At 40.2% G+C, this 26,204-nt stretch overlaps 2 protein-coding genes across 4 annotated transcripts in view; one reads left to right on the forward strand and one right to left on the reverse strand.

The window, feature by feature from the left end:
- LOC143214707 (cholecystokinin receptor type A) overlaps window positions 1–26,204 on the reverse strand; it is a 635,098-nt gene that overhangs the window by 62,995 nt on the left and 545,899 nt on the right. The window lies entirely within an intron of this gene.
- LOC143214711 (pancreatic triacylglycerol lipase-like) lies at window positions 12,986–17,966 on the forward strand. Its single transcript, XM_076436063.1, has 3 exons — window positions 12,986–13,270; window positions 13,470–13,629; window positions 14,929–17,966. The coding sequence occupies exons 1-3, from the start codon at window positions 13,195–13,197 to the stop codon at window positions 14,993–14,995; spliced, it is 303 nt and encodes a 100-aa protein (XP_076292178.1). The 5' UTR covers window positions 12,986–13,194; the 3' UTR covers window positions 14,996–17,966.

Here is a 26,204-nt window from a genome sequence, read left to right on the forward strand (position 1 = left end):
AAAATCGCGCGGCGTCGCGTCGGCGAAGCCGTAATAGAAGTAAGGTTAGAAAATAGAACCACAAACAAAATAAGGTTAACGAACACGCTATTTGTACCTGAGTTGAAAAATAATTTAATATCAGTTCCGCAAATTACGAAAAACGGTTTCAGAGTAATTTTTGATAAAAACCACGCTGTTGTAAAACGAAAAGACGGCACAACAGCGATGGTAGCCGTGAAAAGAAACGATCTTTATATGTATAGTAGATGTCGTAGAAAATCGTGCGTTGCTAACGAGTGCGAGTATAAACAAGTGTGCGAGATGGCATAAAAGACTCGGCCATGTGAATTTTGTAGACTTGAAAAAAATGTGTGCAAACGGTATGGTTAAAGGTATGAATTTAGATGTGAAAAGCAAAAACCCGGAATGTATCGTATGCACGGAGGGAAAAATTAAACAACTTCCATTCAAAAGCACCGAGCATCGCGAGCGAGAAAAACTAGGGTTAATACATACATTCGGACATCTGCGGTCCAATGAATACCGAATCTATCGGCGGCGCAAAATATTTCGCGACGTTCATAGACAACCATACGCGTTATACAGAAACAGTAATGCTTCGACAACGAGCAGACATTTTGAACACGTTTAAGATATTTAAAAGACGAGTTGAAAAAGAAACAGGCCGCGACATAAAACGGATAAGAACGGACAACGCGAAGGAATACACGTCAAAAGAGTTCAATAGTTTTCTCGAAAGTGAGGGCATCGCGAGAAAACGGCGTGGCTGAGCGCGCGAATCGTACACTAGTAGAAATGGCGCGGTGTATCATAATAGAAGCGGGACTGCCAAAGTCACTGTGGGCAGAGGCAATAAATGCGGCCACATTTTTGCGAAACAGGTGTCCATCCAAATCGGTGACAGATAAAACGCCATACGAAACGTGGCACGGTGAAAAACCGTATATAGGATTCTTACGAACGATAGGTAGTAAAGTAATTGCGTTAAATAAAAGGGGTAACCGATCAAAATTTGACCCTAAGGGCGAGAAATATATTCTCGTAGGTTACTCTCAGGAATCGAAAGCGTATCGCCTGTGGCGTCCAGACACGAACACGGTGATACAAGCAAGAGACGTGAAATTCTTTGAGGAAATCGAGGAAGAAAAAACAATTGCGTCTCATCAAGGCCTGGAAGACTTGTTCGGAAGTCGAACAGAGGAAAGCAAAATGCAAGAGGACAGAAATTACAACGAAGAGCAAAAAAAAGAACCGAAACAGGAAGATGATTGAAATGTTAAAGACATCCACAAACGCGACCACGGAAAGCCAACACACGAAAGAACGGAAAACGACGAAAAACCGAGGAGAATTTACAACACTCGAAGCGCGGCAAAAGCGAACAGGTCACAGCAAGATGACGATGCCAATTTGTGACTAGAAGCGATGGAAAAGGAAATAGAAACGCTGAATAAAAATGAAACGTGGTCATTGGTGTCCCGACCACGAAACAAAAAGGTGCTGACGAGTAACTGGGTCTTCAAGACCAAAAGAGATTCAGAAGGGCATGTCCAAAAGCACAAAGCAAGACTAGTAGCCCGTGGTTATATCCAGGAAGCTGGAATCGACTACCAAGAAGTATACGCACCGGTTTCACGTTATGAGACCATACGAACATTACTTGCAGCAGCAGTCGAGGAGGAAATGCATGTGCATCATCTGGACGTTGTATCGGCATACGTGCAGGGAGATCTGCACGAGGAAGTGTTCATGGAACAGCCTAAACCCTTCGTAGAAGACAACCCAGAAAAGGTGTGCAAGCTGCACACACCACTATACGGACTAAAACAGTCTGGACGTGAGTGGTACAAACGATTCGACGGATTTGTAACACGTCAAGGCGGCAGCCGAAACGTAGCTGATCCATGCCTATATGTGTTTGAAAAAAATAAAGAACGAGTCATAATGGCACTATACGTGGACGACATCATACTGGCATCAAAGAGTATAAACGAAATTGGAAACGTCAAACGAAAATTAATGGCGGAATTCGAGATCAAGGACCTAGGCCCAATAAAGGATATTTTGGGAATTCACATAGAACGAGAGGGCGAGACCGGTTGCATAAAATTATCACAAGAAAGATACGTAAACGATCTGTTGGAAAAATTCGACATGAAATCAGCAAAACCTGTAACCACGCCAATCGAATCAAACACGAAGGTCACGAAAGATCTAAATCCGACAAATGACAAAGAAAGGACGCATGAAGAATCGTCCGTACCGAGAACTCGTAGGGAGTTTAATTTATCTAGCAAACGCCACGAGACCGGACATTGTATTTGCAACTAATGAGTTAAGCAGGTACTGCTCCGATCCGGGAGAAGGACATTGGATCCTGGCAAAACGGGTAATACGGTACTTGAAAGGAACGGCAAAATATGCCATCAAGTACGAGAAAAGCAACAAGGAATTAATTGCACACGTGGATTCCGATTGGGGAGGCGACATAGAAGATAGAAAATCGCACTCCGGAAGCGTGCTGACTCTGGCCGGCGGGGCGATCAGCTGGAAATCGAAAAAGCAACAAACGGTTGCGTTGTCGACGATGGAAGCGAAGTACGTCGCGCTCTCAGAAGTGTCCAGGGAAGTCATATATGTGAAAAGACTGTTAAATTTCATGCAATGTCACAAGCTCGTAGAGAATCCAGTGATGGTAAATTGTGATAACCAAAGTGCAATATGTAAGAATGTTTATACCACCGTTTAGATGACTTGAGTGTTTCATATGTTTATTTGTTATATATAATTTTATTGATTTATGCGTTGCGTTAGTGCTTTTGTTAACAAATGTATGTTACGTTCATATTTTGTTAAATAAACAGTTCTCTGCGAGCGAGCAACAAATTACGACGTGTCGTGTCGAGTCTCCGAGCCTCCTTACAAATAGAACTTGCCAAAAACGCGGTCTTCCATAAGAGAAGCAAACACATAGACATTAAATACCACTTCACACGAGAATTATTAGAGAAAAACGAAATTAAAATTGCCTATGTAGACACCGATTCAATGCTCGCGGATATATTTACGAAATCATTGCCGAAGAATAAACACGAAAATGCGGTGAAAATATTAAACTTAGAATAAGGAATTGCGTTGCATTGCGTCGGTTGTATTGAGACAATTGTAAGTGAACTTCGCCCAGTTCAGACACACATCGATAGGGAGGGTGTTAGAATATACCGATATGCGCTGTATACGAGTGCTGCCCCCATAGGATACGTTGTGTAAACATACGTTCGTAGCGCGTGGGCTCTCGTCGTGTACGCATCGAGAAGTTATATCAAATATATATTTCAATAGTTATACCTTAAATATAAAGTGTGTGTTCCTTCAACCTTACTGCCACGATCCATCCCTGACAAATATTTTGAGCAGTACATTTAAAAATTGTTGGATTGGACGATCTTGACCTCGAAAATGGCCACCGCGATCATCAGACCTAACGCCATTGGATTTTTTTATGGAGAAAGTTAAAAGAAGATGTTTATCGTGCAGCACCCACTACAAAAGAATACATGCGGGAACGGATACGAAGAGCCTGTGCTGATATTAATCGCCACACACTTTACTGCGTAACGCAATCAATGGACGAATGCTTTGCACGCTGTTTATCTGTGGCTGGTCATCACTTTGATCATCTGTTGTAGCAAATGGTATTGGATTTAAGCACTTTGTTTACATTTTGCATTGAAACAGTATGATTTCATTAACAAAACTGAGAATATTCCATTTCATGAGCATTTACGATAAATTTCTGTTTTTCATCAATTTTACAGTTTGCGACCTCGAACCTTGAATGACTATATCGTTGAAATTGTCTCGAAAAGGGCTACAATTGTAGGAGTTCAATAATATGAGGTTCCATTAAAAAAACTAAGTGGACCTACCATTCTCCTAAGCACCTCCACTTGAGAAAAAGTTATGTAGACCACGTTTTATCTGAAGCATTTCTTCCTATCTCAAACAATGTAGAAGTTATTCAGGTGGCTTGACTTAGGTGACTCACTCTGTATACCGCGTGAACTTTGTGAAACATATGATGATGAAGAATGAATACATATTACGACGACACCACACCCACCCACACAGTGTTTCTGAGAAGAAACGGCTAACGATATTTTAGTCAACACGGAACCAATTCCCAAAATTTCATCCAATTCTCAGCATGTACGTCTTCGGAAGTTTAGCCCAGATTAACAACGATTTCAATTATCTAGCCAAAACTCGGACTAATATCATTACCTCTCGCTCTTGAAATAAACTTTCCGGGTTATCCACAGTCGCTAGCAGTTTCTTCTCAGAAGCACTATGTAGATGTGTGTGTGGTGTGGTCGTAATATGTACTCATTCTTCATAATCATATGTTTTAAAAAGTTCACGCGGTATATAGATCATAGATCATTCGACGATCGTAGTGATATATCTGTAGAAACAGTTAACGAGCGGTCGCATCATGCTGACGTATCCGCACAGCACAAGCGTGTACGTACAGGTATACACAAAATTCAATGTAGTAGTAGTTGAAGTTTTTCACGAATATCTCGAAAACTGTTCATTTGCGCCAAAAATGACAAGTACATTTCGTGTTCAGCATGTGAAAACTAATAGAATGACGTATGTTCTGTTTCGAAAGGGGGGGGGGTACCGAAGTTCAGCCGTATTCGATTATAGAGGCAATAATTAGATAACTATGACACTGAAAACTGGTGAATTACCAACAGAGGGAAAAAGGTTATTTACCATGCCTATATCTCCATTAATATATTTTTTTTAAATCGAACTTTGGCACATTATGCACTCACTATTTGGCAATACATAAAACAATCCTTTTTTTTAAGTCTGTGGCGGCTAACCTCCTACACTCGCCACAAGATGGACTGGCACAAGATAGTCAAAGACCTTTTATATCCAATTTTATATCCTTTTATATCCAAAGTTCTCCAACACGGAGAAATCCCGCATTTCAGATTAATATTGGGATATGATTGTGGTGGAGGATTAATTAATAAATAAATGAAACAGAATTGAGCCGAAAAGAAACATGATTAATTTATTGGCTCGTTTGGGGAAAAATCGATTGTCATTGGAATTGTTTGTGAACCGCAGTACAGTACAAAATCACTCACAATATACAATACTCGTTGCCGCGATCCGAATTATAACGTAAGGTTTTCCGATTGACCTTGTCGGGAGAACAATTCTTTCGAACCGCACCCGCACGAGAGTTGAAGTCTACTACTATCGTCCTTCCCTTCCTTCGTTAAAGAGATCGGGAAAATTCGGCGCCGTGCAGTCGTCCGACGGTTTACGTTATGGCCTACACGTGTTTATCCTGGGACCGACCCGCAATAAGACTGTAGACAAAGGGGGTCCTGTCTTGACCGTGTTTCGAGACTTCTCGGAACCTCCACTCCGATCACTTGACATAAATCAGAAAGCCTCTTCGTCGCGACAAAACTTACGTTCGCGGCCGAACACCTTCCCCGCTAGTACTGTCCAGAGCACGAGAGAAAACTAGCGGGAGGCTAGCGGGGCAAGAGGAACGCAAAGGCATTCTGAATGGTCAGGCTTCTTTCCCCGTTCCCTTCCCGCTAGTTTTCTCTCGTGCTCAACATGTATACCATCCTCAAACGCCAGCGTCTAAGCCAGGGCCCGCTGGACAGCTTTACTGATGATTCCTCTAGCGGGCCTAGGACGAAACGCTCCCCTTCCTTTTCCTTACCTACAACACATCTTTACAGCCGCCAAAAGTCGAGAATTTATAAAATCGATTTATTGCCGCCTCGGCACTAGTGTGCGGCATTCCATTAATCATACGCTGCATAAATTATGTGTAATGGGCTTAGAGGTATAATATACCATCGACGAGGACCACAGATGGCAGAACTTGTGTAGAAAGGTGCGAACATAGTATGTTCAATTTCTTGCAACATGGGAAGCTTTCGCATACGTTTTGTTCTGGAGCTGATCGCTCTTTCGCTGGGACGTAAGTATCCCAAAAATTTCAATTTCTTTTTAAGTTTATATCTGCACATATTATTGTATTACGATAAAATTTGCTGAAAATCGAAATAAATACATTCTCGTTATTTTTGTCAAGCAATGTAAAACGGTCACTTCTAGTTATGCATTTATGGTCTTATATCAATTTCGAGCAATTCATCAGATAGACTATCATGTGTTGATTGCACGTGTTTATGGTAAAATGTGTTATTTATAAAAAGAATTGATACTGTTCGCAGACGTTTCTGGAGCAGTGGACACGGACAGTATTTTCTTCCGCCATTATAGGTGTGATTTATTATGCCTCAGTTATACATAAATATTGTTGATAATCTTCAGTTTCGTCATGGTTTTATTTCTTTTCAGCGGTGGGTCGCACAGAGATATTAACATAACACACATAACTCAATTGATTCCTCAATTGAATTTGGACGAGTGGACAGTTTTTCACAGTCATGGGTACACAGAAAGTGTTGAGAGTGAAAGTGTTACCATAATAGTGAACGGTGAGTATTTCATCTTCATTTTATAATTATTATTGGAATACGAAGCTATTCGAACACTTTTCAACTGATGCAAGGAAGAAGTTAATTATACAATCCGGTCACGTTCTCAGAACTTGAGCTTGAGAATTGCTGGTTTCTCCATGAGATATTAACGAAATCTCTTAACCCTTAAATACACAGAGTGAGTCGGTGACAAATCACCATCGGAAGCATCTCGTTAATATTTTGCAAAATATAAGGTGCCAAAAAATATCGAGTATTTATTCTGTTAGACTCCTTGAAAACGCGGGTAATTAAAAAATTATCTCTCTCTACACTTTTCATTTTACAATTTATTTATATGAAGTAAAAATAGTATTAGGGTTTCACTATGCACATCATTTTTCTACGTGATCTACATTGAGTTTGAGATTGATAAGGATATCAATGCACTTTGCCCAACGGTGAACAAGCGTACGTATTTCTTGCAAATAAAAGGTTTTCGGTTGGTCGTGAGCCACTTTTGCAACGCATTTTGCACGTTTAACAATAAGTGTGTGGCTCAGAAAAGTGAAAGTCAGATGGAGTTAGGTCTGGGCTGTACAGAGGGTGTTCCAGTAACTCAAATTTTATCATAGTCTACGATTAATTTCTGAACCTGTGACACCCTCCGACCAGAGGAATCGGACCACTGCCCGTTGTCCCTTTTTGGTGCAAACTTCTAATGGAGCGGCCATGATCTATCTGTACCAGAAGTAAGAATTAGGAACAAACTTTCATAGCATTACCACAACAGTATAACAATAAAATAAGCGAGGACAGAAGTCGGCTTGCACAACGTAAGAAGAGTTATGTCAAAAGTGTCGATAATTTCTGACTTGCCCTAGTACAACAAATTCTTTTATACAATCGGCAAGTAACGAGTTACTTCAGGCGATGGCTTTTACTGGCTTACCTTGTAAATGTAGAAGAGGTCGACTGACAATGATGATACCTAAATTTCCTTTCGAATCCGAACTTCTTCAATCACTCGTGAAATCTGGTCAGATGATTATTTCGACTAGTGGTAGTGAAAGAGAAGAAACTTTCTCAGGATTAAACTTCACCCGAGGAAACGAGAAATTTTTAACATTTTAAATATAATCCGATATAATGATTTCGCAGAGAAAAGGCCGAGAATCCAAGTTTTAATCTGAGGAATCTACTGGTTCAAAAATTATGCGCGTTCAAAGTTAAGCGATTTCCACGGGTTTTGACTGGTATGGGCGCCGCCATCTTGGTCTGTAGCGAGTCTCGCGCGTCCTTCTAACGAACAGAGTCGCTAGATGCCAGAACAAGCACGTGGTGATGTCGATAATGTAGAGCGCCTATCTTTCAGATGTAAAATGTACACTTTGTAGAAAACGTTAATTATCTAAATCACGCCTGGCCAACAAGCGGCCCGCCAGACGATTTTATATTTTTATTGAAATTTTTGTTTCTTGTTGTATGTACACAAAAAATATTAAATATAGTTCAGTCAACGAAGAGTTGTAGAGGGAAATGGAAGGAACACAATTTTTAAGTTTGGGACTTTGTTTCGACTAGTTAGGAGCAGGCTTGCCATATTCCGCGCGGTACCAGGCCCCACCTCGCCACGCTACTACGCTGAGCCCGCCCCACTCTTCCCACTAACACTGACGCGTACCGCTAACTTAGTTAGCTTGCTCCACGCCAGAGTTGGGCGTTATTCGATTGAAATTTCATTCGAATAACCAGCGAATAAAAATTACGAATAAATTTTTATTCGCTGGGTTATTCGACTAAATTTTTATTCGAATAAATTTTTATTCGACTAAATTTTTATTCGAATGAATTTTTAGTCGAATAACCCAGCGAATAAAAATTTATTCGTAAAAACCCAGCGAATAAAAATTTATTCGAACAACCCAGCGAATAAAGATTTATTCAAATAAGCCAGCGAATAAAAATTTATTCGAATAGCATAGCTCAGCGAATAATGGTGTCGAATGACATCGCGTCACCGACATCGCACGCGGCACGCGGCACTCGGCTCGGCAGTCGGCACCAGCGACGTGTATGTGTATCGTGGCAACAAAGTATGTGTAAAGATAACGAAGGTCCCAATCCCGGACCTAGGGTAGGTCACCACTACTAACCTAACCACTAACCACTACTATTTAGGCGTCAAGCGTTATTTGGAATAATTTACTACTGAATAATTGTTTACCGAATGAAATCATTATTATATTCACGAATAAATCCTCATATTTTATTTATTATTTTTTATTTGTTATTCGAAATAAAATATGCTCAAAATCTTGGGACGGTTGCCATTAGGCAAATCTAGGCAGTTGCTTAGTTAAAATTAATTACAATATGTCGCAGTAAATCGAAAATAACTCAATAAAAAAAACATAAAAAACAAAGTTATCGCAATTGAAAAAAAATCTTTTTTAATAATTAGAAAAAATTTTTTTTTAATAATTAGAAATAATTTTTTTTTATATACCAATCGATTCATTTTTGCATTTTATTTCAAAAAGTATTAAGGTACTTTACTCGAAAATTGCATAGTTTAAGAGTTATGACTTTTTTCCCGAATTACCATATACTCGACACACTGTGTGCTTGTGTGAAAAAGAATCACTGTTATTTAGTTATATCAATCGTCAACATCAATCCATAGCTCGTCTCGGCCTCAGCCTCGAGGTGTCGGGTGTCGATTGTCGATTGTCGCCGGCGCCGGCTGCGCGCTGCGCATATTCTCCGGCCTTTATTCTTATTCGCTGCCGTCATTTAGAATAACGAATAACGAATAAAAGTCCCGGGATTCATTCGTGACTAACGAATAACGAATAAAGCGTTATTCGTTAGCTACGAATAATTTCCAGCGAATAAAATCGTTATTCGTTATTCTCGAATAAATCCTGGGATTTATTCGTTATTCTTTATTCGTTAGTCGAAATAAATTTTGCCCAACACTGCTCCACGCGGTACGCGTCAGTGTAGTGGGAAGAGTGGGGCGGGCTCAGCTTACTACCGCGGCGAGGGAATATGGCAAGCCTGGTTAGGAGGTAAACATATTAAAAATCCCCACTTCTAGGAGATGAGCGAGGTGCAGGGGGGCACGTAGAAGGTCCCCTTTTTCGGTTTTCCGCTTATATCTCGGAAACTATTTATGTATCCTAGCGATAAGACCATTACATACAAAACTAAAGCTGACAAAATGTGCCACAAGATTGATTCGATTCAGTTTTTCGCTATCCCGCATAGTTTCCGAGATATCCGTGCTCAAAGTTCACTTTGGCATTATTTGTTCGAGTTAGTGTTTTTGCTTCACTTTCAATTTCAACTTCACTTTTCCAGTTTCCACTCCCATTTTTCAGTTTCAACATCAATTTCTCAATTTCAACTTCAATTCCAACATCAATTTTTCAATTTCAACTTCAATTTTTCAGTTTCAACATCAATTTCTTAATTTCAACTTCAATTTCAACTTTAATTTTTCATTTTCAACTTCAATTTTTCATTTTCAATATCAATTTTTAAATTTCAACTTCAAATTTTCAATTCCCACTTCAATTTTTGAGTTTCAACATCAATTTCTCAATTTCAACATCAGTTTTTAATTTCATCTTCAATTTTTCAGTTTCAACATCAGTTTCTCAAATTCAACTTCAATTTTGCAATTTCAAACTTCAAATGCACGTAGAAGGTCCCCCTTTTCGGTTTTCCGCTTATATCTCGGAATTTATGCGTCCTAGCGATAAGACCATTCTATACAAAATTGAAGGTGACAAAATGTGTCACAAGATTAATTTTTCGCTATACTCCATAGTTTCCGAGATATCCACGCTCAAAGTTCATTAATTGTGCTGAAGAGTTAGCTAGTCAAATAAGGCAAAAAACATGAGGCAAAAATTTCTTTTTCACAATTAGTGAACTTTGAGCACGGATATCTAGTAAACTATGCGAGATAGCGAAACACTGAATAGAATCAATCTTATGACACGTTCTGTCAGCTTTAATTTTGTATGGAATGGTCTCATCGCTAGGACACATAGTTTCCGAGATATAAGCGGAAAACCGAAAAAGGGGACCTTCTACGTGCCCCCCCTGTATACCGCTCACCTCCTAGGGGTAGGGACTTTTAGTATGTTTACTTCCTAACTAGTTCAAACAAAGTCCCAAAGTTAAAATTTGTGTTCCTTCCATTTCCCTCTACACCCCCTTTACGAGCATTCATTGATTGGACTAATAAATGAAGTGTCATTGTTATAATGCGCGAGTGCGACTACGAACTCCAGTTCTACATATATTTGATACCTTTGATATAATCGAGTTACAGTGCAACAATGAAATGAAACAAATTTTTGCGTCCACATCAAAAATTAATTTTTACGATACTTATATTACATCCGAGAGATATTCCAACTTAAGATATTTTGCAGAACGAGTTGTAAGTTGTAACTGCTTTTGGATCCACATATGTTTGTGAAACATTTTTTTCAAAGATGATATTTACAAAGAGTTCATTACGTGCTTCATTAACTGATGTCAATTTAGAGAACCAACTAACAAAAGATGTGCAAGATCGAACATAAATATAGATTTACAAAAATTAAGTGAAAGAAAGGATACACAAATATCTGATTAATTAAGACTCGAGAGTTAATTATATTGAATCATAGTATAACAATAAATAATTCCTGTATTATTATAACAATAAAGTTTTATTTATTTTGTATTTGTATTATATTTTTTAAAAGCATGTTTACCTAAAGTGCGGTGCGCTGTAACGTTATGCATCATCAAAGTGGCCCGTGAAACCATTTGGGTTGGCCAGGCCTGATCTAAATCAAAGAAGCCGATTTTAATTGCACTTTTAACTTTGTTGCAGCTTATGTCCAATGCACGACCCGTAACATGATCGCAATCGATTACAGAAAAATCGCAGGCAACATAAATTACATCGCCGATGTGATAAACGTTGATACTATCGGTAAAGCTATGGCCAATGCTCTGAACGAATTGGTAGCGCATGGTTTGAACCGTAATAAAATTCACATAATCGGACACTCGTTGGGTGGTCAAGTGTCTGCTAATGTAGGATCTCATACGAATTTTACTGTTCCTAGAATAACAGGTATATCACGATGAATTTTACAGGGTGTGACAAAATTATATGTCGCGGACGCCATAGCGCAAAATTGACTTTGAACGTGGAAAACATGGTCACAAAAGACCAAATTTCTTTTTAATCGTGTTTTACTGGTCATGAGGACCAACTTTGTGAAAGGAACCATAGATCGCAACTCAACCGTTCTCTTGGAAAATGATGTTGATGTTCACATAATTTTTGAGTTGCGAACAGTTGAGTTGCGACCTGTGGTTCCTCTCATAAAGTTGGTCCTCATGACCAGTAGAACACGATTAAAAAGAATTTGGTTTTTTTACATTGTTTTTCAAGTTCAAGGTCAATTTTTCCGGGCATTACCTATATCATTCTCGACGAAATCCAGGGTGTAGAATCGCGCTATGGTGTCCGCGACATAGAATTTTGTGACACCCTGTACAACGAAACAACTGTTTTAAAGTGTTCATTTGTAGTAGGTAAGTGCAATTCAGCAATTACTCCTAGGTTTCGAAATGTGTCTAAATATTTTCTCACAGGCTTGGATCCTGCTGGTCCCTTATTCTACTCGTCAAGATACTTGAAATCTGGCGATGCTCAGTTTGTCGATATTATACACACTGACAGTGGATTCACCGGCCAATTATACAATAGCGGTGACGCAGATTTTCTTCCCAATGAGGGTCACAGACCGCAGCCTGGCTGTCCTCTGAATCCTTTCGAAAAATCGACTGAAAGTTCGTTCATTCCTGTAGTTTCCAACGCTTCAAAAATAAGAGAAATTCAATCATTTTTATAAGCCTTTCGATCGACTTTCGTTGAAAACATTTATTTCTCAAACCATCGCTAGTGGCTCAGAAATCGTGGAGATTAGAATTTGAATCAGTGGGCGGCAACGACTGCACCGTTCAGCCCGATTTCAGGGCATGCGCCTCCCGCTCGTCTCGCTTCCCGTGACGGCCCTAGTGCTCAGGCCCGTACCGTATAAAATGCGCGTGGCGCATTAGAGCAACACCGGTACCAATAGGTTTCCACATTACCACGGAGGGTGCCACCCGCATTTCAGACGGTACTACGAACCTAAGGACTGTGCGTAATTTTGCGGGGGCGTCGGGAAAGACGGAAGGGGTATCACCTGCCGGCTATCTTGATATGATCAATATGTGTTGCGCTCTATAGGCGACTTTAAATACTAGTGTAGCGTCTGTAGCACGTGGAATAACCCCACTTCTCCCGGCCGCGCGTCTCGCTCCCCGTGACGCTCATAGCACTGCGGCCGCTACGGGGAGCGAGACGCACGGGCGGGAGAAGTGTTTCCGCAACGTTATATAGATGGCAACACTAGTTGATCAACACAACATGGCCGCATCACGACCATCCCTCCCCGCTAGCTTGACGCCTCCTCTCACCCAGAAGTCTACTTTACGCTCATTGTCAGTCCTTCGGTCTGTGGACGGTACGGGCAGTGATGTCAGATGCGGGAAGTCAAAGTGAAATGATGTACCTCCTCTCTGATGACGGGGAATGAGTGGGGTGAATGGGAGACACGTTGCACGTGCGCGATGGGGACCGTGGACCGTGGAATGGAATAGTGGAAGGGGTAAGTAGGAGAGTACCTACATGAGCGCCGTTCGGCGCTCATTCTGTCATCACTGGGTACGGGCCTGAGCACTAGGGCCGTCACGGGGAGCGAGACGCGCGAGAGGCGCAGGCCTCGAACGGTGCAGCCGTTGCCGACCACTGATTTAAATCATCCCGTATACTCGAACGTTGTTACTCATCATTTCTATCCATTTCAGTCAATTGTGACCATCACAGATCGTGGAGGTTTTATGCGGAATCTGTATGCAATCCGAATGGTTTCATGGGTATCCAATGTACTGATAGTTCGCAATTCGATCTCGGGGAATGTAATCGAGTGAACGTTGTCCCTATGGGAATTGCAACACCATCTTCTGCGTTAGTATAATATTATTAAGCGAATCGACTCGTTTTTGCAGGATTGCAAGCGTCCGGGATGCGCCTTCTCATTCCTCAATAATGCAACGATAGGGTTTTTCAGGAGTCAAAAGCGCTAGACAAAAGATCGATCTAGGCCGCGATCGTAATTTGCATTATTCGGAAGCATTCAGCTGCGCATGTAGTTCTTTTCATAAAGCTGCGACAGCTATATGCTGCCGAATAATGCAAATTACGCCTCGTAAACGTAAAAATTGCACTTTTGAGGCCGATTGCGGCCTACCCAGTCAGCCAGGCCTGCCTCGAGCGGACATCAAGCACAGCCTGCAATCGTACGATACCAGCAGATGGCGAGCATTAAACTGCCAGAACGTACTAGAAGCTGAGGATGCTCGGAATCTGCTCGATTTTGGACAGCACACTCTGCCAGCATAAAGTGTTACTTATTCGGACGCAGACGTATCACTTTATGCTGGCCCGGTCTGGGCTAGATCCTTCGTTTAAGAGGGCAGCACGGTCGCACTAATATGACGGATGTCGTTCGTGTATATTCCTTGTGTAGTCAATCGGGTACCCACGTACGCATTTACTGTATTTATTTCAACAATTTGTTAATGTTCCTCTAAAATATATTACAAAATTTCTCTGAATGCCCATTCTCTACTCGCTAATATATTAATTTATAGTCTTGTAATGAGAATTTGTGCATACATGTTAAATATAGAACAATCTGTACATTTAGGTTAACTACACAAGGGATATTATCCGACGTCCGCCATGTCAGTGCGACCGTACTGCCCTCTTAAACCAAGGACCGAGCTGTGTCTACTTCTGCCCTCAGCTTGTGCCGGCACACCGTGCCAGCATAAAGCGATACTTATTCGGACGCAGAAGTTTGTTGTTCTGCTGGTACAGTCTACTGTCCAAAATCGAGCATGTTTGCTTACTGGATACATGCTACCGAATAATGCAAATTACGCCTCATAAATGTAAAAATAGGACTTCTAAGGACGATCGCGGCCTCGATTCATCTATTATCTAGCGCTTTTGACTACTGAAAAACCCCATCTTTGCATTATTAGGAAATGAGAAGGCGCATCCGGCACTCAAGCAATCCTAGAGAAAAACGAGTATACCTCCCTTACATTTAATGAAGTATAATAGATTGTTCGAGAAGAATTGATGATAAGAAACCAGTAACAGCAGTTCGTTTATCGTTTAAACTGAGGATATTAATTACAAAGTGTAAAAGGTTCATTTTCAATGAGACACTCTGTACATGATCATTCTGATTTGCAGGAGGGGTAAGTTCTACCTGCATACAAATTCACAAAGCCCATTTGCCAAAGGACTTCAAGGAATATAGCAACCTAGATTTCATTAAAAATCTACTGAATTTTATTCTATGTATGTGAATTTACAATATGTATTTCAAACAATAAAATGGACTGCCCAAGTGTGAACACATTGTGATTCGTTTGGGATTATTAAAGACCAGCTTCCTTTATTTTTAGTAACATTCAATACTGGTGCTTTGGTATTATACTGGTATTTTACACGTTAATTAGGTCTTAAGGGCTTAATAGCTTAATATACGAGAGAATATAAATACAATGAATATAAATGATGATAATATAAATTAAAGAATATAAAACTGTTGCCATATACTTTCTTTAATGACATGAGTAATAAAGCAAAATTGACTTTGCTACATTTTGTGTATTTTTGTACTGTGGGATCAGGACCCCCAGATCAAGTGTACTGTAGGAGATTGGGAAGAATGGGAGGGTTCCGTGGGTGAGCTCGTTATTCGATCGGCTACCACCAGTGAGGCCGGGGTTCGATTCCCGCGGCGGCGGTGCCCTCATTTTTCCCGAGATCCTACAGTACCTAATACATTCTTCATAAATACTATTTCCACTGTTCAAAAATAGGCGCCATATACATAAATGTGTAGCCTCCAAATCCTATTAACCAGCCCTGTAAATATGATGTACAGCAAAGTTGCGGTTCTTGTCAAGCAGCCTGTGTCCTGTACGGACAGTAATCGCATACCGACATTATTTTTTAATGACTGCGTTTATATACCGCGCCGACCGGCCGGCGGCCGAGAGTTCAATCAAAAGCCGAACGTAGAGAAGGGTAGCATGTAAATACGGATCGTGTGGCCGAAGCGTGTCGGTGTGAACCACTACTAATAGTACTAATCGAATGTACAAAAACTTCTTTATTTTTCATTATTTTTTTATGGGACTTTCACCAACTTATTTCTGGCATTTTTCTTATTAAAACAACACCAGACTCGATATAATTTCAACTGTATTTAGTGGTTTAATCGACGATGCTAGTTTCGGGCGCAAGGGAGGACAGCGAACACGCGGGCCTTGAACTGTGCCGGCGACGACGGCGACTGTCCGCGTCCCTTCCTCTTTCCCATACGCCGCGCCGTCCTTCCTTGTGCCCGAAACTTTCATCGTCGATTAAACCACTAAATTATATCATTATATCGTGTTTGGTGGTGTCTTAATTTAAAAAATTCCAGAAATAAGTTAGTGAAAGTCCCATAAAAAATAATGAAAATAAAGATTTTTTGTAAATTCGATTGATGGTGTCAATGTAGTGGTTCACACCGACATACCCGAGCCGAGATCAATCATCGCCGGCCTGCTGCGTTGGCCGGCAGTAGAGTAGGTAGGCACCTGACTGTAATCGCGTACCCAATCGCTGACAGCGAACGCGACTTTACTGAATGTACAGAGTGTCTCAAAATTCCTTCAACACTCGGAAATGGGAGGTCCCTGAGATCAGTTGATCGACATTTTCCTTTGCAAAAATGGCGTCCTCGGCTTTGTTAAGGAGTTATTAACGAAAAACACGGACCAATCAGAGCACGGCTACAGTCCGCCGAACTTTTGTCTGAAGCATTTAGTCCTATCTCAAACAATGTAGAAGTTATTCAGGTGGCTTGTCTTAGGTGACTCACTCTGTATACCGCGTGAACTTTGTGAAACATATGATGACGAAGAATGAGTACATATGTATTACGACGACACCACACCCACCCACACAGTGTCTCTGAGAAAAAACGGCTAACGACATTTTAGTCAACATGGAACCAATTCCCAAAATTGACTATACCCGGGTGTGGAGGTGAAATTCGCCCCCGGCGGGATTTTAGTCGAGCTTGAACCATTCGATAGCCTACCCAAAAAGACCCTTCTCTGCCAAGTATCAGCCCCCTATTTCATCTGTAAGGGTAGTTATTGAGAAAAATCGAGAAACCAGTTTTTGGCCCATTTTCCCTATTTATTGACAATTAAAAATTCTTAAATAAATCTCACATTTCGGACACTAAACCACATATTAGGTATCATTTTCAGACTTTTCCGTTGCAAACTCTACTTGTAAAAAATGAAAAACTCGAAAAGAATGCAGATTTCATATCGAAATCTCTAGAGACACTATCACAGATTTAATTTAGCAATGAGATATTACCGTAAGTATTATGCTCAATTTTTTCAGATTTTTGTAAGTGGTGCAACAAGGTTGAAAAAAATAAAAACCACTTTTTTCGGCGTTTTTCCTAAGTTACACTTATCTTTTCTGAATCTTAAAAATATATTATGTAATATTAAACGTTCCTACGTTCAGAGAAACATCTTCCAGACTTTAAAACTTGCATAGTACAAAAAATGAAATTATTACTATGAACATATATTTGAAATTTCGAAAGTAATTTCAACAGCGACGTTTGGTGCAGCCCCCCAGGGGCATGATCTAATCACACCTGAAAATGGTTACCGTTACAGCGCAGCTATCCCACATAAAGATCTCGTAGAAATTAAGAATATAGATTATAAGAAATATTGGTGGTTATAGCCGATAGACTGGCACCTTATTAGTTTCCTGCGAAATGAGCAAGTTCAATAGTTATTGTTAATGAACTGCAATTACCAAAGAACCTTGTGCAATCACGAAAAGTGTGCAATCATGTCGACCTCGACGATAGTACCAAAGTACCCCTAGATCATAAGTTAGTAAATAAGACATCATCAACCTCACCTCATCCCATTTCCACTCCATCCTCACCTTCACAAACGCATTTTCTCCACGCGTACATCACCTAGCATAACTGTAAATAACATCACCCCATTATATCATCATCATCCCCCTCTCTCTCTATCATTCATATCCATGTACATATGTATAAAAATTAGTTTTAAGATTAAAAATAATTGACGCGAGTTCCTGTTTTTGTTAAGGGCGTTTCCAGGAGCATGTGATAATTCGAAATGGTTGCGGCTGTGAACTGCATTCTATTCACTGCGAAAACAGAAATACGAGGGGTGAGCATTCGCCACTCCTCCGACTAAGAAAAAAAAAGACTGTATACCGCTAATGTGCCTTTATACATTAATATTACTAAAATTGTTAGAGAAAACTTTTCGTTTATTTTTATAGTTAGTTTAAGAACTGTTAACATTGTATTGCCTTTAAATAAACAATTAATTTTTAAAATGGACTAAAAAGTATGATATAAAATAATTTTTCCTAGCCACGTACAGACTCCTAACCACGTACAGATAATCCTGAAAATTTGTGATTGTGAATTTTTAACAGCTACGCAAATACTTGTAAGATTTAAAACGAAAAACGTGTGGCGCAACATAATAGTAAGGAGTGTAGAGAGTAGCAGCCGTTGAGAAATCTCACACAACAGTTCATATCATTTGCGAAGCAATCAAATTTTTAGTAATTTGGGTGAACTATTCATGCATCAATTATCTATTGCATGCGCCCCACGTGTTTCGCTTTAAATCTTACAAGTATTTGTGTAGCTGTTAAAAATTCACAATCACAAATTTTCAGGATTATCTGTACGTAGTTAGGAGTCTGTACGGGGCTAGGAAAAATTATTTTATACTTTTCAGTCCATTTTAAAAACGTGATATTTTTAAAAAATTTATTTTTATTTAAATAATTATTTTCTGCTATTTAGTCTTGTATGTGTTGTGACGTCCTAACGTCCGTCACCGGACTCCCTCCTTATATTTGCGTCGCAAACAAACGTATAATTAATTAATATTAAAGTCTGACAAGACTTTCATCTGACGTCATCACTTTGGAATATGATCTCGCCAAGCCTCAATGATTTTGGGAATAACAATTTCAAGGCCTGCTCACTCAGGCATAAGATCTTATTGTTTCCCCCACTGATCCACTGCCTGCTCTCTCAACCATGAAATTCTTTCTATTGTCTCCCCACCACAAACTCACCTGGCAACAGGCCTATAAAAGCCAGGACTGAAGAGCAGAGCGTGTCTTACGTCTTTTCTCTTACTGTCTTACTGTCTTACCTACTTAGAGTGTCAGATACAAATTCACAAATTCATTTCGAGCATTTCAAAATCGTCAGTAGTAGTCAGTCGGTCGAGATTGTTTAATCAAAAGTCACGAACATAACACCGAATATCTATTCAATATTCGCGTAGCATTTTCTAATCTACGTTTACAACGATCCGAATTCCATAAACCAGTTCTCATTGATGAACAAATCGGGACGCTATAAAGTATTTATAGTTAATACCCGTGATCTGAGAGAACGCCTCCGTTTACTAAATTCTCCTTACGATTCACGTACGGTTTTTACAATTATCTATTCGTCGAAGTGACGTGTGCGCGTGCGACGGGAACGAAGTGCGAGTGAAAGTGAAAATCGCGTACCCATAATAACCCGCTATCCTTTTCTCCCTCGAATTAGGCGGACTTGGTCCAGCCGTTCGAACCAACGATCCGTTCGGGCACCCTCCTAAATCCCGAATCAAAACCTCTCTCGAGACCAATATCAAAATACCAACAAATTTCACTCGGACCGGGATCTGCGTGGTACACTCCCACGTCACCGCGAGTCGCGAGCGAAAAATCGAAAGCGCGAAAGTGAATCGTTCCCATATCCTTCCAACGCCCGACTTCGGACGTTACAGTGTGAAATTTTACAATCGATTTTGAACATTTTGATGAGATTATAATAGAGAGATGTAGTAAATTTCAGACGGTATTGCGACGCGTCATATCGAAAACAAACGCCGCGCCGCGGTAAAATATCAAAGATAAAGGTTCAACAGAGAATTTCGGTGCAACTGTTCTTTCGTTTGTTTCCATTACTAGTTTAAATTCTGTATGTGACGGCTATGTATAGAATGAAAAGATTATGCGATCAGAATTAGTTAGGGTTAGGAGGCGGGGGGGGGGGGGGCGGAGCCGACCACGCATACGAAAATGTAGGAGTAGTCTTTCAAAACTGAAAGCTCACCCTATATATGTATGGTCACAGAGTGAGACCCTGTTTTTTCTCTCATCTCCGCAGCGTGTTTACAAGCAATATGTAAACAAACGCCGCGCCGGGACAGGCTTACGTTGCCGCGGAGCGTGCAAGAATACGAAAAATTCAATACAGTATTAGCGATAGTTTTTTGCAAATATCTCGAAAACTAAAAGCGAACCCCCCTATATTGGAAAAGGAAAAAGTTGTTCAAAATGTGTTGCTGTATAACATATTAAAATTTCATCAAAATCGGAGGACGCAGACCTGTTCGCAATAATTACCAAATAATCTTTTATTTGCAAATAAGAAATAATAAATGCATCATTTTTGGAATTATTTAAATAATTTTTATTTAAATTTAGTTTAGTTATTATTTGCAATTAAAATCACACGTTTATATATTATTTGAAATAAAATTTGCCCAACACTGGCGTCATATCGAAACGCCGTGGTAAAATGTCAAAGATAATAAGGTTCGACTGAAAATCTCGGTGTAACTGTCCTTTCAATTGATAACAAACATTATAGTATAATAATACGTAGTCACTTTGTAAACACCGCACGGAGCTCAAACGCACACTGACGCACACTGAGCCAGTGTTGCTAGATGGTACGGGAAAACTCGCGCATGCGCGACGATTCCAGCGTTACTGAAGTACGAAATCGGGCACCTTGGTTGCCCCGCATAGCTTCGCACAATCTTTTCTTCTCGATTTTCAAACATAACGTTTAACATGCGTATGTTATATTAAAATTTGATGTGTATGTACATGTAATATATAAATATATTCTAATTGTATATATACAGTAGCGGACAAAAGTTTAAGACCGCTCTAAAGAAAACTTGCCCCACAAGCTACGGACTGTAGAACGCAGATACGTTCCTGGATTCGCCGCGCATGCGCGAGTTTTCCCGTACCATCTAGCAACACTGCACTGAGCTCGTTCGGTGCGAAGCGGGTCAGTGGAGTGGGGATGAGTCAGAGTGGGAACGCGTAGTGGAGTAGGGAGGCTGTCGCGCGGCTGGCGATCGCTGAACGCGATGACGTAGGTTTCGCGGGGAGGTGAACAGGTAAATATTTAATTGTTATTTCTCCGAAACGGATAGACTTTTTAAAAATTTTTTTTGAATAATGCATTGTTATCCAGTTCTGAGCTATGTTTAAAATTTCAAGCCTCTAGCTCATCGGGAAGTTAGTTTAAAATCAATTGCAAAATTTGCCACCGAACAAACAGACAAACAAACAAACACACAAACAAGAAAGCGAGCTAATAAAAACGTGGTAAAAAGAAAAAAGAACGTTTGGTGCAGCGACTATGGTCTCCGAGGACTCCCCCTCGAACCTTCAAGGAAGACGGATGTGCCGACCGCTGTCCTGCGAGCTACCTGTCAAGGTCAAAATCGCTCAACTAGAATCAGTGAAAAGTTTTTCTGTAACCTGGCATTTTTCTAAAAGAAAAAATTAGTGAAAATACAGATAGTGCACAGGGGGTTTACCTCCCGGACCCAGAAGTGATAGAACAAGAAAATAAAAATAATAATAGAAACACGGAAAATGTGATAAACAATAAAGTGTTCCTCAACATAATAAAAACGATCAAGGATGAAGAGAGTCTCGTCAACAGTCCCTCCGTCCTTAAAAACAAGTTAAACAAAACACTTAAAACAAAGAAAACGATTGAAATATCACTACCAAAGCCTAACATAAATGGTAAAAAACGACTCCATTTAAATAGCAATCCCAAAGTATTCGACGAAAAAATGCCAGACACCTAGTACAAAGAAAAAACAGAAGGAGAAGTCTTCTACAGAAGGAGAAGAAATAAACAAAGAACTATTACAAATGATCGATAGTCTAAAAAAAAAAATTGAAAATATAAGCAAGGAGCTGGAGGAGGAGAGAGCCAAAAACGCATCGAGCTCTACGCAAAATAGCATAGCAGAAAGCCCAAAAAGAAAATCTACAGCAAATGGCAATGAAGAAACAAGGGAAACAATGGCCAGAAGGTCATAGCACAAGCAAGAAAAGATGTAACGGAACGGGGGCAACCCAGGAGGACCTGAAAGAACAAAACAACACCGCACCAGCCGACGACAATATGATGGACCTCGACGAGCCATAAGACCCCAACCCAAAGACAAAGACAACGAAACCAAACGTATTGCTGAGAGCCGGCAAGAAGATCCCTGGCAGGAATGCGGTGACGTAGGCAACAATGCGCGCCCGATTGGTTGGCTTGGAGGGGGGGCGCCTAGGCTCACACGCAGTTTCGACTAGAGCGTTCCATTGGCCGACGCAGTCACCCCCACTACCCGAGTCGCGTGACGAAGAGAGGGAATCAGACGTACCCTAGGGTACTCAGTGAGGGTACTCAACGGCGTAGGCACAAAATTCAGAATACTGCTGAAAAATTGTCATGACGTAAAACTTTCTTATTTTCCTATTCTTATTATAAAATGTTCAAATCAGTATTGACATTAACATTCTACAGCACATATTAATAATCGTATATACAGGGTGTCCCAAAACCCCTTCGACTCCGGGAAATGGGAGGTTCCTTAGGTCATTTGAAGCAACATTTTCCTTTGCACCAATGTCAGCCGGGGCTTTGTTTAGGAGTTATTAACGAAAAACACGGACCAATCACAGCGCGACCTAGACGCGCGATGGCACGTTCAGCCCGGAGCGCCGGGAGACGAGCGTGGTGTAACGCCGCGATGCCGTAACGAACAAGAGTTTCTCGAGATTATGTGAATCCTCCCCGATTTGGATGAGCTTTGGATATGTTGTCAAGACCATGATTCTGAACAACATTTCCCTTTACAGTTTTTGTCGGCCGGCTTTAGTTTACGAGATACATAATTGTAAAAACTTGTCATTGTAAATCGATCGATGTACTATCTTCTACCCGATTTGGATGAGCTTTGGATATGTTGTCAAGACCATGATTCTGAACAACATTTCCCTTTACAGTTTTTGTCAGCCGGCTTTAGTTTACGCGATAAATGTAAAAACTTGTAATTGTAAATCGATCGATTGTACTATCTTCTATCCGACTTGGATGAGCTTTGGATATGTTGTCAAGACCATGATTCTGAACAACATTACCCTTTACAGTTTTTGTCGGTCGGAAGAACTTTACTTGTCAATTCATATGGGTGGATCTATTTACCCGACTTACGGCAACTTTACCCGAACGAGGGAAGAAGCAGAAACTAATTGTATTAAAAACTCACTTATTCAGCCGTAAATCCATTTGCTGCTTCGAAATGTGTGTCACTGGGTCACTCGGTGACGAACTGCACAGATGTCTTCAGGTATACGACAGTACCGAAAGCTAAGGGACGTACGACCAGGTCGACGAACTGCACAGCCGCTGGTAGAAGGCCTAAGGGATGCGCGGTCAAGTCGACGATCCAGAATTTCACTTTCACTTTCGAATCGATAAATAATTCGTATGTTTATTTCACACAGATGCCTTGAAATTTTTCCACACTCACAATCACTGTTCACATTTGTCAACACATAGTTATGCACTAATAATAATTGCCATATCCCTTGTCCTGCTGCACAAATCACAACAATCAGGTAATGCAATCACTAGACTGCGAATTTCATGCATTTGTAGCAAACATGAGTAGGTGCATTTTAAGACACTAGAGAGATTAAAGTAATTTCAGAACACCAATGTATTATTTTCAACTTCTTAAAATGATCACACGAAGAATCAAATATCTGTCTGGCTCCTGTCCCTTGTAATAGCGGCAGCCAACTTTCATTTTACAGAAAGATCCGCAGTCTAGTGATTAGATTAAATAATCGATTAATTAGTTTAAGCAATTATTATTAGTGCATAACTATGTGTTTACAAATGTGAACAGTGATTGTGAGTGTGGAAAAATTTCAAGGCATCTGTGTGAAATAAACATACGAATTATTTATCGATTCGAAAGTGAAAGTGAAATTCTGGATCGTCGACTTGACCGCGCATCCCTTAGGCCTTTTACCACCGGCTGTGCAGTTCGTCGACCTGGCCGTACGTCCCTTAGCTTTCGGTACTGTCGTATACCTGAAGACATCTGTGCAGTTCGTCACCGAGTGACCCAGTGACACACATTTCGAAGCAGCAAATGGATTTACGGCTGAATAAGTGAGGTTTTAATACAATCAGTTTCTGCTTTTTCCCTCGTTCGGGTAAAGTTGCCGTAAGTCGGGTAAAGAGATCCACCCATATGAATTGACAAGTAAAGTTCTTCCGCGACCGACAAAATGTCTAAAGGAAATGTTGTTCAGAATCATGGTCTTGACAACATATCCAAAGCTCATCCAAATCGGGTAAAAGATAGTACAATCGATCGATTTACAATTAAAACTTTTTACATTTATCGCGTAAACTAAAGCCGGCCGACAAAAACTGTAAAGGGAAATGTTGTTCAGAATCATGGTCTTGACAACATATCCAAAGCTCATCCAAATCGGGGAGGATTCACATAATCTCGAGAAACTCTTGTTCGTTGCGGCATCGCGGCGTTACACCACGCTCGTCTCCCGGCGCGCCGGGCTGAACGTGCCATCGCGCGTCTAGGTCGCGCTCTGATTGGTCCGTGTTTTTCGTTAATAACTCCTAAACAAAGCCCCGGCTGACATTGGTGCAAAGGAAAATGTTGCTTCAAATGACCTAAGGAACCTCCCATTTCCCGGAGTCGAAGGGGTCTTGGGACACCCTGTATAATAACTAATAATAGGGACAAACTAAATTTAATAGGGGCTAACTTCGCAAAAGTCTACACCCAAAACAAAAATCTGGGAAAAAATAGATTATCTGAAATTATCGATAAACACCACAATAATCTCATGCAGAACATAGAAGAGGATTTGGCCAATAACAAATACCTAATACAGTTCGACGATAACAATCAAGCGAGAAACCCAGAATGGGAAGAGGCCCCAAGCTACTTCACAAACATAGCACTAACAACCAGCCTCTTTAAAAAACTTAACAATAAATGCTCCTCAGGGCCAGACGAAATACCAAATATAATACTCAAAAATCTTCCGCTCCACATCATATACGACTATAACACAATTTTCAATAACTGCTTAAACAACTGTTATTTCCCAACAAATTGGAAAACGGCAAAAGTAATCCCGATTGCCAAGAAAGGTAAAGACCCTTCTTCTCCTCTTAGCTACGAACCAATCAGCCTTCTCCCCAATATCTCTAAAGTATTCGAAATCCTAATAAAAAGAGCTCTAGAAAAATTTTACGATAATAACAACTTAATTCCGGACACACAATTCGGGTTTAAACATCAACTAAGTACAATACATGCAATACATAAACTAACATCCGATATCCACGCAGCTATTTTTAATAAAGAGAATGTGGCAGCCTGCCTTATAGATCTAGAAAAGGCCTTTGACACAGTGTGGGTCAAAGGTCTCTTATACAAAATGAAAAAAAGGCTGCGAATCACACCTGTTAAAAATACTAACGAGCATGTTACTGAACAAAAAATTTTACACAAACACACACGAAGATATTTTATTCGAAATGGAAAATGGCCTGCAACAAGGAACAGTTACAGCTCCGATTCTTTTTAACTTTTTCAATGCAGAAATTCCGAACCTATTTGATATACCGGATTCAACAGACATAAAAGTCATATTTTTCGCAGATGACTTAATAATATACATTACAGGAAAAAACGTCAAAAATCTCCAAGCCAAAATGCAATCAATAGTTAACAAAATAAATGAATACTATAAAACCTGGAAGTTAAAAATAAACCCAACAAAATGCGAAACTATTTTATTCAGGCCAAAAATAGACAAACAGAACAAAACTTTTAGAAACTCCTGCAAATCATTCCAGATAAAAATTGACGATACAACAGTCCCGCACAAAAATCTAGTACGATACCTCGGCATTTACTTAGATAACCGAATAATACTAAACGAACACATAAAAATACAAATGGAAAAAGCTAGAAAAGCATTCATGGCTAACAGCAAAATATTCCATTCCGATTACCTAAATCCGCAAATTAAAATATTATGTTACATGCTCTTGATCAGACCTATAATCTCATATGGTTGCCCTATTTGGTTTAACACAAGCCCACATATAATAGAATCTATTAGAAAATTTGAACGTAAATGTCTAAGTAAGAGCGTGTACGCGTGTATATGTATGTATAGGAGTAGTGTTCCGGCAAACCAGTGCGCATCCGATCGGCTTTACCGAC

Source organism: Lasioglossum baleicum, chromosome 12 (genome assembly GCF_051020765.1).
Source record: "Lasioglossum baleicum chromosome 12, iyLasBale1, whole genome shotgun sequence".
NCBI classification, from domain to species: Eukaryota; Metazoa; Arthropoda; class Insecta; order Hymenoptera; family Halictidae; genus Lasioglossum; species Lasioglossum baleicum.